General features: G+C 43.3%; 6 protein-coding genes across 6 annotated transcripts; 2 read left to right on the top strand and 4 right to left on the bottom strand.

The window, feature by feature from the left end:
• Window positions 1–1625: 1625 nt before the first annotated feature.
• FVEG_03430 (hypothetical protein) lies at window positions 1626–1949 on the bottom strand (the record flags this gene model as incomplete). Its single annotated transcript, XM_018891044.1, has 1 exon — window positions 1626–1949. One exon carries the CDS (start codon window positions 1947–1949, stop codon window positions 1626–1628), a length of 324 nt encoding a protein of 107 aa, XP_018747481.1.
• Window positions 1950–3207: 1258 nt separating this feature from the next.
• On the bottom strand, window positions 3208–3492 carry FVEG_03429 (hypothetical protein; the record flags this gene model as incomplete). Its single annotated transcript, XM_018891043.1, has 1 exon — window positions 3208–3492. The coding sequence occupies one exon, from the start codon at window positions 3490–3492 to the stop codon at window positions 3208–3210; it is 285 nt and encodes a 94-aa protein (XP_018747480.1).
• Window positions 3493–3555: 63 nt separating this feature from the next.
• On the bottom strand, window positions 3556–4287 carry FVEG_03428 (hypothetical protein; the record flags this gene model as incomplete). The annotated part of the gene is made up of 1 exon (XM_018891042.1): window positions 3556–4287. The coding sequence occupies one exon, from the start codon at window positions 4285–4287 to the stop codon at window positions 3556–3558; it is 732 nt and encodes a 243-aa protein (XP_018747479.1).
• Window positions 4288–4664: 377 nt separating this feature from the next.
• FVEG_03427 (hypothetical protein) lies at window positions 4665–9481 on the top strand. Its single transcript, XM_018891041.1, has 3 exons — window positions 4665–5029; window positions 5086–6620; window positions 6674–9481. Exons 1-3 carry the CDS (start codon window positions 4918–4920, stop codon window positions 8279–8281), a joined length of 3255 nt encoding a protein of 1084 aa, XP_018747477.1. The 5' UTR covers window positions 4665–4917; the 3' UTR covers window positions 8282–9481.
• Window positions 8560–9329, bottom strand: FVEG_03426 (hypothetical protein; the record flags this gene model as incomplete). Its single annotated transcript, XM_018891040.1, has 2 exons — window positions 8560–8964; window positions 9306–9329. 2 exons carry the CDS (start codon window positions 9327–9329, stop codon window positions 8560–8562), a joined length of 429 nt encoding a protein of 142 aa, XP_018747478.1.
• A 1153-nt stretch (window positions 9482–10634) lies between the features above and the next one.
• Window positions 10635–13446, top strand: FVEG_03425 (hypothetical protein; the record flags this gene model as incomplete). The annotated part of the gene is made up of 3 exons (XM_018891039.1): window positions 10635–11652; window positions 11721–13021; window positions 13072–13446. The coding sequence occupies 3 exons, from the start codon at window positions 10635–10637 to the stop codon at window positions 13444–13446; spliced, it is 2694 nt and encodes an 897-aa protein (XP_018747476.1).
• Window positions 13447–13984: the final 538 nt, after the last annotated feature.

The following is a 13984-nucleotide window of genomic DNA, read 5'->3' on the forward strand; positions in this document are numbered from 1 at the left end:
TTCTTACTATAATTACTATAATCTATTTTTGATTTTTAAGCTATACTGATTTTAGTCTTCCCTGCCTTTTTAAGCCTATAACTGCTATTCTAGCTATTATAAGGCCTATTATAAAGCCAGTCTTATTAAAGTTCTAGATATTATTTAACTAGATACTATACTTTATAATTATATTTTATATAAGCTTAAACTAGCTATAAATAATAGTTAGATCTTTATATTTAGCTCTTTAATAGTTATATTTCTAAAATAAATATATCTTTAGCTCTAGTTATTACTTTATAAAGTTATAAGCCTAGCGCTTACTAATAGGTAATATATTACAGTTAGCTAATAGAGAATTAGCTATTTCTTTTATAAAACGCAGTTATAAGGGAAATCCTTATAAATCTAGGTTAAGGAAGAATTAAACTATTATCTATTTCTCTAGATTAGATAGTTTCTATAATTTTAAGATAGAATCGTGTTATAATTAAATGCTATTTTAACGCTATTATAAGGTATAGTAGTAGACTTTATATCTAGTCGCTGCCTATTATATATTTAATTTTAGGTTATTTTAAAAGGCCTAAAGGGTAAAAAGGATTCTAGCTTTATTTAATTATTATAGTATATTTAGTAGTTAAGAAGTATCTAATTAAATAGAAATGTTATAAGGTAAGGGATTTTTAAGTTACTTACTTATTTAAGTTACTTACTTATTAACTACATTATACTTAAATAATCTATAATAATAAAGTATTTTTAGCTATAGTATTACTAATATATTTTATAACTAGATTACTATTAGTATTAGCACTTTATTCTAGGTTAATAATCTAGTACTTTATATATAAGGCTTTATATAGTAATTAAAGTATTATATATTTCTAGCTATATTTACCTTTTACTTATATTTAGTATTTATTATAAGTTTTATATATAGAAAAATTTAATTTATTATAAGTTAAAAAGTAATAGCTTTTACTTTTATAATTAAACCTTTTATATATCTTTAGCCTTAAGATTAATATACTTTTATTTAGTAATAGTTATATATTCTTATTTATTAAGTCTTATAATATCTAGAGGTATTACTCTAATAGTAAAAATAATACTATAAATATAATTACTACTTATAGTAGTTTTTTAATAGTTTTATAGTAATTATAGTAGTAGTACTTTACTTTATTTATTTTAGGCTTAATAGCTACCTTATAAATTAAATAAAGTAAGATATTAAGTTACTTATAAAGCTAGCTTATTTAATTTACTATATTATTTATTATAATTATAGTAATAACTAAGCTATTAATATAATACTTAAATCTAGCTAAATTTAAAGAATAATACTATTATTATTTATTATAACTTTTATTAGATTTACTTTTATTATTACTATAGTAATATATAAACTTTATTTTAAATTATTATTTACTTATATTTAATTAATTAATTAAACCTTTTTCCTTTTTATTATTTTTTAAGTTTATTATTAATATTTAAGGTTAGTTCTTTATTAATTTAGGGTTAAGGTTTATTTACTTTAGACTTAATTATTACTATTATCTTAGGGGAATATTATCCTAGAGGAATGGCCTGTATATTACCTGCAACTGCTATATAATTTCGCTAACCTTAAGTGTTTATTTAGCTAGAATAACACCTGGACTAGAGACCAGGTCGACGATATCCTTTTCTTCATTCAGGAACCAGTCCGTCATCTTCAGCAGTTCCCAGTGACGACAGGGCATGTTGATCGGACAGCCACTGGCATTTCGATGGCGAAGAATGAAGCATCGGTGCAGGAGAGCATTCTTGACTTTCCAGATGAAGTTGCGAGAGAATGGTCGTATGATTGGCTGAGGTCTATTAACCAAGGCGACTTTTGCGTGCAGGTGCGGAGGGTCCTCTGATACGTGATCACCGGAGTAGACCAGGATAACGGCTTTGCTTGGAATGTGCGCCATGATGTAAGTGCTGCGTTAGCTGAATGGCAAAACGAGTTTGCTGGCAAATTGCACTTCCAGAGGCAGGAGGCCTTGTCGTCTTATTTGTCGTAACAGGTCGGGTCTGCTGTGTCCCCCGTGGCTTTGGTCTGATTGTGTCTTTGTCGGGGAGCTTTGATTCCGTGTGTAGTAGTCAAGTTGAGAATTTGGTGCAGGAGTAGACTATGCTCTCAAGGATAGAAACCCCCGTTTTAAGGCGAAAAAACTTTTACTATTCGAACTGTTACACATGAAATCTCTTCATAATCTCATCCAAATGAAAAGAGAAACAATCTTCCACGGCAGTTGTTCCTATTCACACTGTCTGCATATTGCACAGTATGCAGATATACAATCAAAGGATGTAATTGAGCCAGGAGGTAATTGCACTGTGCCAGTGAAAAGTATTACAGAACAGTTAAGAACAGTAATATGCAAGAACCCAGAGTCTAGACTCTAGCAGCTCTACCACTAGAAACTCCACATAAGTACAATGTCCTTTATCTCTAGCTGTTGAGTAGTGTGTGGCTTATGGCGTGAAGGTCTCGGCTGCATGCATAGATCTTGCTAACAATAACTACAACGGCATCGATAAACTCAGCATCATTATTTAATAATTCAGGGGCTAAGTCTGCCATAGGTTATTTCTTTTTATTTACGGAAACAGAGGGAATTCTTTCCTGCTTTGTAAGATTCACACTATATATAAATATCGAAATACCCTACGAAATAATAAGATCCTATTATGTCTAAACGTACCATTGATCTGTACTAATTGCCTTTGTCTGGTAACTCGACCACGTCTGTAGCAGGTTTATACAAATCAGGCATTTTATGTTAATTATCTTAACTCTTACCTGAAGTCAACCCCGCCTCCGTTAGGCATTGAATTCTTATCTTAGTTACTTGCTGTAGCTAGATAGTAAAATATTATATTAATTACTAACTTAATATTTATATAATATATAATTAAAACTCTAAAAAGGATTTAGTTATAAGTAACTATATAAGGTATTATTACTATACTAGGTAAGATAATATAAGTAAAAAACTAAGTAATATATAAAGTATTATATCTAGGTAGCCCTTAGTAGTTCTTTATATTTTAAAGATAAACTATCTTAAAGACTATAATTTAAAGTCTAGAGGGTAAGGTATATAGTCTTATAACAATAATCTGTATTTAGAGCTATTTTAGGCTATTGTTTTAATATAGAATAAGAGAGCAGTCTTATTAGGTTTAACTAATATTTAAATCTTTCCCAATAGAAAAGTTTCCAGAGCCAGAGTGCTGGATTCCTCTGCCATAAAAAACATTATAGCCAGCCGATGCGTCACTGAGCGTGGCCGCTTTTCCAGTGGATGTATTCGACACCTCAAGGTCAGACCTTGGATCTATATAGGCGAGCAGCTCTTTTGTACATGCGGCGGCAGTAGCAGCTGCATAGTACTGCCAGTCATCGTTTTTATGAGAGTCGGCGTAATCAGAGATTCCACGGATGACAATAGAAGGATTCTCAGTCATTAGCCCGGCCGCTTCCATCTCGAAGCATAGCACATCGCCGATGTCACAGATGATCTCGTCTCTTTATTTGGTGCTTTTGATCACCAAGTCTCCGGAGGCGATTAATCCGTAGTGGATCTCAGAAGCTTCGCCGTCGCGAGGTGTTCTAGTGGTTCTTTGTTGTTCGTCACATTCCTCGCACGTGATGCTCAAGGGATTGTGAGGATAGTCCGCCTTAAACATCACATCCATGTCATTAGAAGGCCTCTCATATCTTGAAAGACGCTTTCCTTTCCGCAACATCGTATCCAAGAAGTCTTTGATCTTGTTATCGTTCACCAAATGATCAGACTCCATTTTCACCACAGCACTCCTGAGGAGGGACGGTGGAGCAGAGAGAAAGCCCTTCCGGATAAAACCGCTGTCTGTTGCCTTGCCAAGATCATATTGGACTACTCCTCCGTGCTGTGCATCAGGCATGCTTACTACAACATCGCCAAGTCGTATATCGTGCCTCTTGCTGGGAACTCCTCCGCCAATCCCTACAAAGAACCGCCAGATGATAGATGGGAAGGTACGGGTTAAATTTGTGGCTACAATTGCAGCTGCACCTTTTCCTTGATTTCCTGGAAGACATGCGAGAACTACCTTGTGGCCTTGCAGCTCGCCGAGAACGTAGATGTTCGAATCGCCGTCTTTATTGGGCAAGCTGGGATGTTCTCGGTCTAGCATATACCGGACTGCGCTCATCTCGAAGCCGAGAGCACTGACCACGGCGACGGTGTAGCTTTCATATGCTTTTTGGCCGTCCTGCATTGTGATGATTTGTTAAATTGGCAACTCTTCGAGAAGTAGAATTTGTCGAGAGACCAAACGTGATGTTTTATTAAAGCAAACCCTTTAGATCGTAGCAGTCGGGAAGATAGTTTCAAGCTGACCTAGCTTGCTTTATGCCAGGCCGGGAGTCTTGCGACGTTTTCCAACGCCAAGGTGCGGCTGACAATGGGGCTGCTTACTGCAGCTCTAGCGTAACACTCAAGGGATTTGAAAGATGCCTACTGGATAAAGAGCAGAAACCATGGTCGGTGTGGACCAATGCCAAGCGTTTGGTAAATCAGGCTGCTTACTATGCATTTTTGTTTCACCTATGAGAAACTCGATTTGTTGACCGCCGAATAGTACGCCTTGCTGACGTGTCCAAATGCGAAGATGTGACTGACTCGGGTACCAAACCGATGCCCACACACTTTACCCCGCTCGTCCTGTGTCGGCTTTGCATCTATTTTCGTGCTGCAAAGAACCCTCCTTCTAGGTTCAAAATTCCCAGACTGTCTTATTGATAGTAACGCCGGGGGGCAGCCGCTTCACAAACCATCTGACTGGTCCACAAACGGCGACGTCTATCTCAAGAAAAGCAGAGTGCTATAGTGACGCCTGTATCACGCCATGAAACGTGCGGCAAGCTCATCAAGCCGCGGTGCTCGCTCGAAGTTCCGTGGACAGGGTGTTTCGCATTCTGGGTCTGGAGACTTCACTGTCGGCAGGGATTTAATCATCGGTCAGTATATTCACAGCCCACAACAAAGCTCCAGTCACCACTAACAGGCTGACTAGGAGGGAACAGCCATTACAGCCAGGATGACCGAGTTCTCGCGGAACTGAGGTCGACCGACCCAAGTGTCGACAAAGATCGCATTGAACGGACGAAAGGCGACTTACGGTCCGAGTCATACGGCTGGATTTTCCATAACGCGGAATTCCAGCAGTGGCGTGATGATGATCAGAACCGACTACTTTGGATCAGAGGCGATCCCGGGAAGGGAAAGACGATGCTGCTCTGCGGTGTTATCAACGAGCTCGAGAAACAGGTCACAGACTCCGCTCTGCTATCCTATTTCTTCTGCCAAGCGACCGATATACGATTGAACAACGCAACGGCTGTCGTCAAGGGCCTTATTTACCTCCTTCTCTATCAGAAGCGTTCACTCATCGCGAATGTACGGAAGAAGTTCGACCACGTAGGTGGACAGTTGTTTGAGGGCACCAACAGCTGGGATGAACTTTCCAGGATATTAATTGCCATCTTGGAAGATGAAAGCTTGCAGACTACGTTCCTCATTATCGATGCTCTTGATGAATGCGATACGAACCTCGACCAACTCCTCTACCTAATTGAAAAAGTCTCCTCATTACCCAGAGCGAAGATCATCGTATCTAGTCGCAACTGGCCGAAAATCAACAACGGGCTAGGTTCAACCATACACAAGGTTCAACTCAGCCTTGAATTGAACCAAGAAAAAGTCTCAGCTGCCGTCAACGAATGGATTCGGTATAAAGTGGGCTTACTTGCACAATCAAAATCGTACGACAAGGAAATGCAAGACACCGTTGAGGAGTACCTAGTGTCGAAGGCACATCATACTTTCCTCTGGGCATCTTTAGTCTGTCAGCAGCTGGGAAAGCCCGATGTCCTAAAAAGGCATACATACAAAACGTTATACTCATTTCCACCTGGCCTTGATTCTCTGTATGAAAGGATGCTCGACCAGATTGATCGCTCGGACGATGCTGGTCTTTGCAAGCAAATAATTAGACTCATGTCAGTCGCTTATCGACCTCTTGCCTTGGTGGAGATGGTGTCCCTTGTGGAGCCCTTAGAAGAGTTTCAAGACGATATTGATTCTCTTGACGAGATAATTAAATTGTGTGGATCTCTACTGACCTTACAGGATGACGTTATTTACTTCATCCATCAATCAGCAAAGGACTTTTTGATAAAGACCGTACCTGACATTATCTATCCGAATGGCATAGAGTATGAACACAGAACCATCTTCTCAAGATCACTCCGATCAATGAAAAGCCTTCAACGCGACATATACAATCTCGACCAGGCGGGAATCCAGATCGATCAGGTTGAGCCACCAGATCCCGACCCACTAGCACCAGTCTGCTATTCTTGTATATACTGGATTGAACATTTTGTGAATAGCGTTCCCAAAGATTCCGGTGAGAGCGGCGTTCAGGATGCTGGGCAAGTCTACGATTTCCTTGAACAGCGCTTTCCCCACTGGCTTGAAGCACTTAGTTTGCTTAGGAATATCTCCGAAGGTATTATCCAAATGTCAAAACTAGCACGGCTTACGCAGGTAAGTCAGATCAGATATTTGTGTTATAATCATGGGAGACTAACAACACCCAGGGGTGGGACACTCAACCCAAGCTAGCGAAGCTGGCTCAAGACGGCTTACGATTTATTCGAGCTCACAGGACGTCTATCGAGACCAGTCCCCTTCAGACATACCATTCGGCTCTTATTTTTAGTCCAACGGATAGCATAGTCAGAAGACTATTTCGCTCAGAAGAACCATCCGTGGCAATGTACCCTGCAATGGATAGTGAGTGGAGTGCATGCCTACAGACGCTCGAAGGGCGTAGAGAGCCTGTCCTCTGCGTAGCCTTCTCCCCCGACGGTACACAATTAGCCTCAGGATCATTCGATGGTGTAGTCATGATATGGGATACGACGATGGGCCAGTCTCTACGCACTTTAGAAGGCCACGGTAGCTGCGTGAAATCAGTAGCCTTTTTGGGTAACTGCAACCAATTGGCATCCGCGTCACAGGACCGTACCATCAAACTCTGGGATACAGTGGCAGGGCGATGCACCCAAACCCTCTACGCTCATGGCAGCAACTTCTTATCAATCGCCTTTTCGGTAAAGACAGGGCTACTGATATCAGCGTCATTTGACGGTAGAATTATGGTCTGGGACGCAACTATGAAAACGTACCTCTATGACCTTGAGGGACACAGCCAATCCGTCCTGTCAGTAAAGTTCTCACCGAACGGTGTTTACTTAGCGTCGGCGTCGGAGGACGAAACCATCAAGGTATGGGATCCCGCGAAACGTCAATGCCTCAATACGCTGAGAGGCCACGATGGGTCCGTCAATTCGATAGAATTCTCAGGTGATGGTTTGCAATTAGTTTCAGGATCAGGTGATGGAACTATTAAGGTCTGGAAACTAGAAACTGGCCAGTGTCTTCGAACATTGCATAACCACGGTAGTGTTGTTGAGTCAGTAGCCTTTACTCTTAATAGCATGCGGATAGCCTCGACTGGACGGGATACGGATGATATCAAAGTCTGGGATACTGCAACAGGCCAGTACCTCTGGAAGCACGAGGGCCATATCAAAGGCACCGCCACACTCACCTCAAATTACGGCGAACAACTTGCTTTAGGATCATACAACTGCACCGTCAAACTATTGGACGCAGAGATCACCCCTTCAAAAATGCACCATTCCCCCGAATCCCACCAGTCAAAGAGAGCTCAAACCCGGGACAGATCAGTATTTCAAGTTGTACGCTTGACCTTCTCAAAAGACGGTACATTTCTGGCATCAATGACACTTGAGTATAAGATCAAAATCTGGAACGTGGCGACGCGTCAGTGTCTCACCACCAATTATGATCTTTCTAAGAAGTTCCTTCTATCACTGTCCTCGAACAGCCCGTTTCCCGATATAGATGAGATCTCCCTTAACCTAGAAGGACTATGCCAACCTGGAAACCCGATTTCAGTATCATCACCGCCACCAGCGTCACAAGGGACAACTCACATAGAAACTCCTAGATTTCCATCATATGCAGTCAGGGATGGTAAGTGGGTTACGAGAAATACCCATGATGTGCTACTACTACCATGGGATTACAAGGCAACGGCATGGGCTGTCCATCAGTCGACAGTGGCTATTGGCTGTAATTCCGGCCAGGTACTGTTCTTCCAGTTCAGGACAGAATAGACTATTGGGTGTATTTTATTTCTTAATTAAAAGCTTTTACTTCTGTAAAGTGCCCAAGCCACTCCCTCGTAGAACCGAGCCAGGTACTTTTCGCGGTGATAGCCGAGCGCCGAGATGAAGAAGTTATTCAGAGCGATCCCTTCGACCGGGGACGGAGATGGAGCAGGGGCTGAGGACCTGCCATGACCCCGCGGTCTAACGATGGTCTCATTCGGATGATGGAAGTGTTTGTTCCCTGCTAGGCGATGCTAAGCTGATGTAGCCTGCCTTTGACTAACCTATCTGTGTCTGTACGGAGTATTCGGTGGCAGGTTGAACGGAGTTTGCGGACGAATAGTGGGATACAGACTAGCAGGCGGTGGAGACAGAGAAGGCGGAGACGGAGGCGGTGGCGGTGGTGGTAGAGGAGGAGAAGGGCTATCGCCGCCCGGTCCACCATCACCCCAACGTCGAATGGATGGCCTTGCACAATGTCCAACAGGCGGTGTATCTGGCCTCAAACCAGGAGGGTCGCTCCTCAACTCCACCGGGCTTTCACCTTCAGGCACACAGAACTGTCCATCCCACTCTGGCTTCAGCCAATTGATAGTATACGCTGGCCACCTCCAGACCGTTATACGTTTCATAGTATGATTTTCATATGTATCTGTCTTCACCAGAATATCCTTTTTTGGGAGCTTGTTCTTTACGAGGTTATTCAGATGCAGATTTACTTGGGCAAGGACGACATTCTGGTATTGTCGCGGCTTTGCTTAAAGGTTAAGTCTATCGATCAATTCGTCTGAGCCAGTTTCAGTCATGCGCTTGGTCAACATTTGCCATCGTGCGGCGTAAGCCCAGAGGACCTTTGTGTCCTCTGGTGACCATGGCACCTTTCTGCACGCGCCAGTACGAAGATCTTCAAGACTGATTAGGCTCAGGCAGCTAATAAGACTCCATTCACGCTTCAATACTGACACCTCGAAAGTACTGGGTATATCAGAATGACATTCACATTTCAAATCTGTGGGTAAGAGGGACTTACACGGTCGTTGTCATAGGCAGACATTATAGTTGATGGGTAAGGTGTAGTTTAAACTGGAGTTCGTAGTCTAAACCAGGGTTTATAGTCTCAACTCGGGCAGGTTAAGTTAAGAGTAGGCCAGCAACATAATTAGGGTGGAAATATAGCCCAGGCGAAGAATGGCTTAGAAGAAGATGGATTACCGATTGGCTAAAACTATCTACATGTCATTCAAATACAATGTTTCTTTAATAGACGCAGCCAGCACATCTCACTGCCGTGATCATGTTTCTCCTTCATTGTCCTGGGCCCAGTCACGGGGGCAGTTTGCACCAAACACAGAGCAATGACCGCTGTAGTAAACTCCGTTCTCTAGCGCTCATTCGCTGCTGTATTAATTTGAAAGCCCCCGCCCGCTGGAAACATAGCTGCGTTGCTCTCGGCAGTGTCCTGTTGAAAGGTAGCCATTTATCATGAAGGCCCAAAGACGCGCAACGATGTGCGAGATGTCGACTTGACGCGTTGTGTTTCTTCCACTCTTTACATCAAAAGCCTTCGACATACATAGAGTAGTGAGCTGACAAGATCAATCTGTTATAGAATCTATCTATATGTATATCCTATATGCACCCTTGGTTGTCAATTCCTCAGCATCATATAACTATATCTATTTGTTCAAGGCGTTTTCTGTCGTGCAAGCACCCGACTTGACGCTCGACATTTGCGTCGCTGTTCCTGGTCCAGGAGATACTTCATATTTCTCTCTGCTCCACCGAGCTCATCCTAGTGAGCTCGGTGGCGCAATCCCACAGTACAAAATCATCCAGGGTAGCACTACGTTTCCAAGGGTGCATCATATTTTTATGGTAAGTTGTCCACTGCCAATCAACTGCAAAGCAATACTGAGCCTTCAAGTCCAATAAATCTACGTCTGAAGAGCGCAAACTCCCTCTGGCAATGGTGGCATTCAAGCAGCCTAATAGGTCATTTGCCACCGAGGACCTACGATTCGTAGAATTTAGTGATACTACTGCCAAACTCTCGGATAAATGGCACATGGCTACGAACCCACAAAGAATTCTTGATGTAGAGTTGGGAACAACCTTTACTGGAGACGGTGCCTTCATCTTGTATGAAGATGCCGATGGCGGTACAAGACTTCAATGGAAGTACTTTTCCGGGAAAAGTACTATGGTGGTTGAACCTCATTGCCCTGCAGGTATGTTATCTCCTCTCTCTCAATTCTTAGTTGAAGTTGACTGATCTCACCAGGGGCGACTTGCATCGCTTCATATATTGATCCCGATCCTAAAATGAAAGGACAGAGTATCCTACTTATCGGTGGCCAGAATGTTACTGCCTTCAAACCGAAGGAATTTTGTTCTCGCACGGGAAGGGGAAGATCTATTACCACTGGTGACTTGGTCAAATCCATCAAGCATCAAGGATCTTCACGTTTCACAGGCTGGAGACACACTCAGACTCTGGTACACGACCGATGCAGATGCAGTGCATTACTACACAGCAACGACCAGCAAGCTCGATCATGGCAAGGTAGTTCCGCTTCTTCCTGAGGGCCAAGGCGGACAGATATCAAGTATGCTGTCAATCAAGTCGGCAGACAAGCAAAAGGCAACACTGGTCAGCAGCCTGATATCCGTGGACGAAAACGGCCACCTTATGCTTCTCCAACAAGACTCGACATCTCGGACATGGCAAAAATATCCCTTCTGGCAGCCGTCCACTGAGAACGTCATCAAGCTCAAGGGATATATGCTTCGCATGCAAGCAGTGCCTAGCAACGACGACGAGGCTTCACTTATTCCCGGATGCTGGCTGAAAGTTAGTGCCTCTGGTGTTGTCAGGTGCATTGTCAACGGCAAGCATGTCTCTGTTTCGCCAGATCCACGGTGGCTTCAAACCGACGCCAAGGGCGTTCTCAACATTGTTTTTCAGAACGACGATGCAACATGTCACGAATTTGGTGCTGAAGCCTTGCGCGCCGCCAAGAAAGGTCCTAAGGATATATCGATCACGGATGGCATTTTGGATCCATCCAAGAAGCTGATTAAGAAGCTAGACCATGTCAAGTCAGCTGATGATGTTGCCAATCTCAGGAAGCCGGATGGAACTCGGCTAGTGAGTAGTAATGCTTCTCATGATGACTTGAAAGCTGCCGCGGATTCTATGTCGATGTTGGTCGAACAAGCATACAAATACCACGGAGAGCAGGCACTATCGTTGAGAAAAGTGCCTTACACATCTGAGTTGAACATTTTCGAAGACTTTGTTGATGACCTAGTGGGTGCTTGGAACTGGGCCGAGGAGAAGTTCAAGGACGTTGTGGAATGGGGCTGCAACTTGATAGGTAAGCCTCACTCACCTCAACTCTTACTAAAATGTCCGACACCTACTGACGAATATGTATGACTCTAGAGGATGCTGCTGGAAAGGTCTGGGCCTTTATGGTCAAGATCGGAGAAACAGTTTACAACTTTGCTCTCAGGACCGTCACTGCCATTGCCAAGGCCATCACCTGGGTCTTGAAGAAGCTTGAGGTTTTGCTTGAGGACATCATTGCCTTTTTCGGCCACTGGTTCGGATGGGACGACATTTTGGACACATCTGATAGCATCGCTACTGGCTTCAATGTCGCCCTCGATTACGGACAAGACCTGCTCAACAGCTCGGAGTTCACTGTTGACTCGTGGCTGGAGAACCTCCGCAAGCTCATTAAGTCTCAGCTACCTGGCTTACAGAACAACAACTACAGTGGTAGTCAACAGGTGGCCAGAGGATTACACGAGGAAAATAGCAACCTTTCAGCCGAAGGTCAAAGTGCAGACGACGCTATAAAATCCGGTGTTGCGTATAACTGGTCCACTTACTACTTTACCTACGGCGGAGGCACCACCAACACTGTCTTAAATGATGATGGCAAATCTTACTCGACCGAAAAAGCGATCGTTGCGCTATGGGATGGTGTCCAAAGCGAGATCGACAACATCGTCGGGACGATAAGCAAGTTGGCTAAAGACTTATTCGACTTCTTCAAGTCGGGCCCTGGCCACTGGGATATCAAAAGCTTCATGGGACACATCACTGCTGACCTTGTGGACGGCATGATTGACTCTCTCAAGATCCTTGCAGACATTTTGTTCAAGGCGTTTTCACTCGGAATCAGTCTTGTCAAAGATGTGGCCAACCAGACGATTGAGATTCCGGTGCTTGGATGGCTATGGAAGATGCTAACGCACGGTCGCTCGCTTTCCCTCTTGGAGCTATGCTCTCTTCTAATTGCGATTCCTACCAAAGTTCTCTACAAGGCCAAGACGGGCCACGCCCCACCGAAGCTTAAGGGACGTCTAACGAAAGACTCCTTCCGTAGATATCTCTCAGGAACTGCCGACAGTGCACTGGCCAGGGAAAAATTATCAACTGCCGACAGTACTCTCTTCAAAGACATCGCCAATGTTAGCCTGGCGGTGACCGCAAATTTGGAATTTATCTACAATGAATTTGACACTCTGGTCCTATTGGCAGATGGCGCCTTTGAAGGGAGTGGTCTTGAGATTATTCCCACTGGACCTATCAAAACTCTCATGACAGTGATTAACGCAGCAGAACTTATCTTCGAGGGAATTGACGCCTTCGCGAGTTTCCCTGCTGGTCTTTTACCCGGGTCGTCCATGGTCCAGGTGGACAATGCCACCGTTGGGAAAGTTGCAAAGTACTCCGTGAGTTAGAACCTCCAGCTGCACAGAGAAGAAGATCTAACCAAATGTAGGCATTCGGTCTCCAAGGCGTCAAGTTCGCAGCCGGTATAGTCGTCAAGATCGTTGGGAAGGTCAAGAGTCTGGACCAAATGGTAATCAAGAGATGGAAGGGCGGCATCACTGCGGTCATCTCGGTGCCCATGCTTTGCGTTGCTTTGACAGCGGACATCAACGACTCGGTGGAAGGGAGGAAAAAGACGGTCATTATTGTTGACCATTTCTTTGAGCACTTCCTCAAGTTTGGCAAGCAGTGGGGATATGCTGTTGCTTGTTGGAACAACGAGGTTGAGAATGAGCTTCTGTACATTGCACTTGTTGTCAAAGTACTATGCGGAGATGGGATATATGGATTCAAGATTACAGACTTTGTTGTGGATCATGCGTAAGGGATACATGATGCAACCTGTACAGTACACCTTAAATTGAATTTGAGAATGGAGCATCTGTTATTTCTGTCCGTATCAACCAGAATCCTGTCTGAACGCCCACATAGCGGCTCCAAGCTTGTGAAAATAAACTCGGTTAGTTTATCTCCATCAAGCTGGAATAAACATTAATTAGTCACACATGGAGTGCAGACCAGACATGAAGTAAAACCCGAGCCCGATCTCCATAATATATTTCATGCCGATGCTGATGCCGATGCCGATACCGAAAGATCCCGAATCGGTGCACTTGGACCAAGTTAGCATTAATCACCTCGACTTTACAACCAATAGGGCTCTTTTCTTTATTAACTGCCGATAGAGATAAGAGCTCCCAGGCTAGTACTTTATGTATTACAAAATTACAAAAATTAATTTAAAGATACTATCTAGAATTTATTAAAAAGGAAAATTCTTTACTATGTTAGCTATATAGATATTCTCTTTAAGTAGTTATTAGACCCTAGGCCTCTTATTACTAATTAAAACTACTTACTTT

Source organism: Fusarium verticillioides, chromosome 5, assembly GCF_000149555.1.
Source record: "Fusarium verticillioides 7600 chromosome 5, whole genome shotgun sequence".
Lineage (NCBI taxonomy): Eukaryota > Fungi > Ascomycota > Sordariomycetes > Hypocreales > Nectriaceae > Fusarium > Fusarium verticillioides.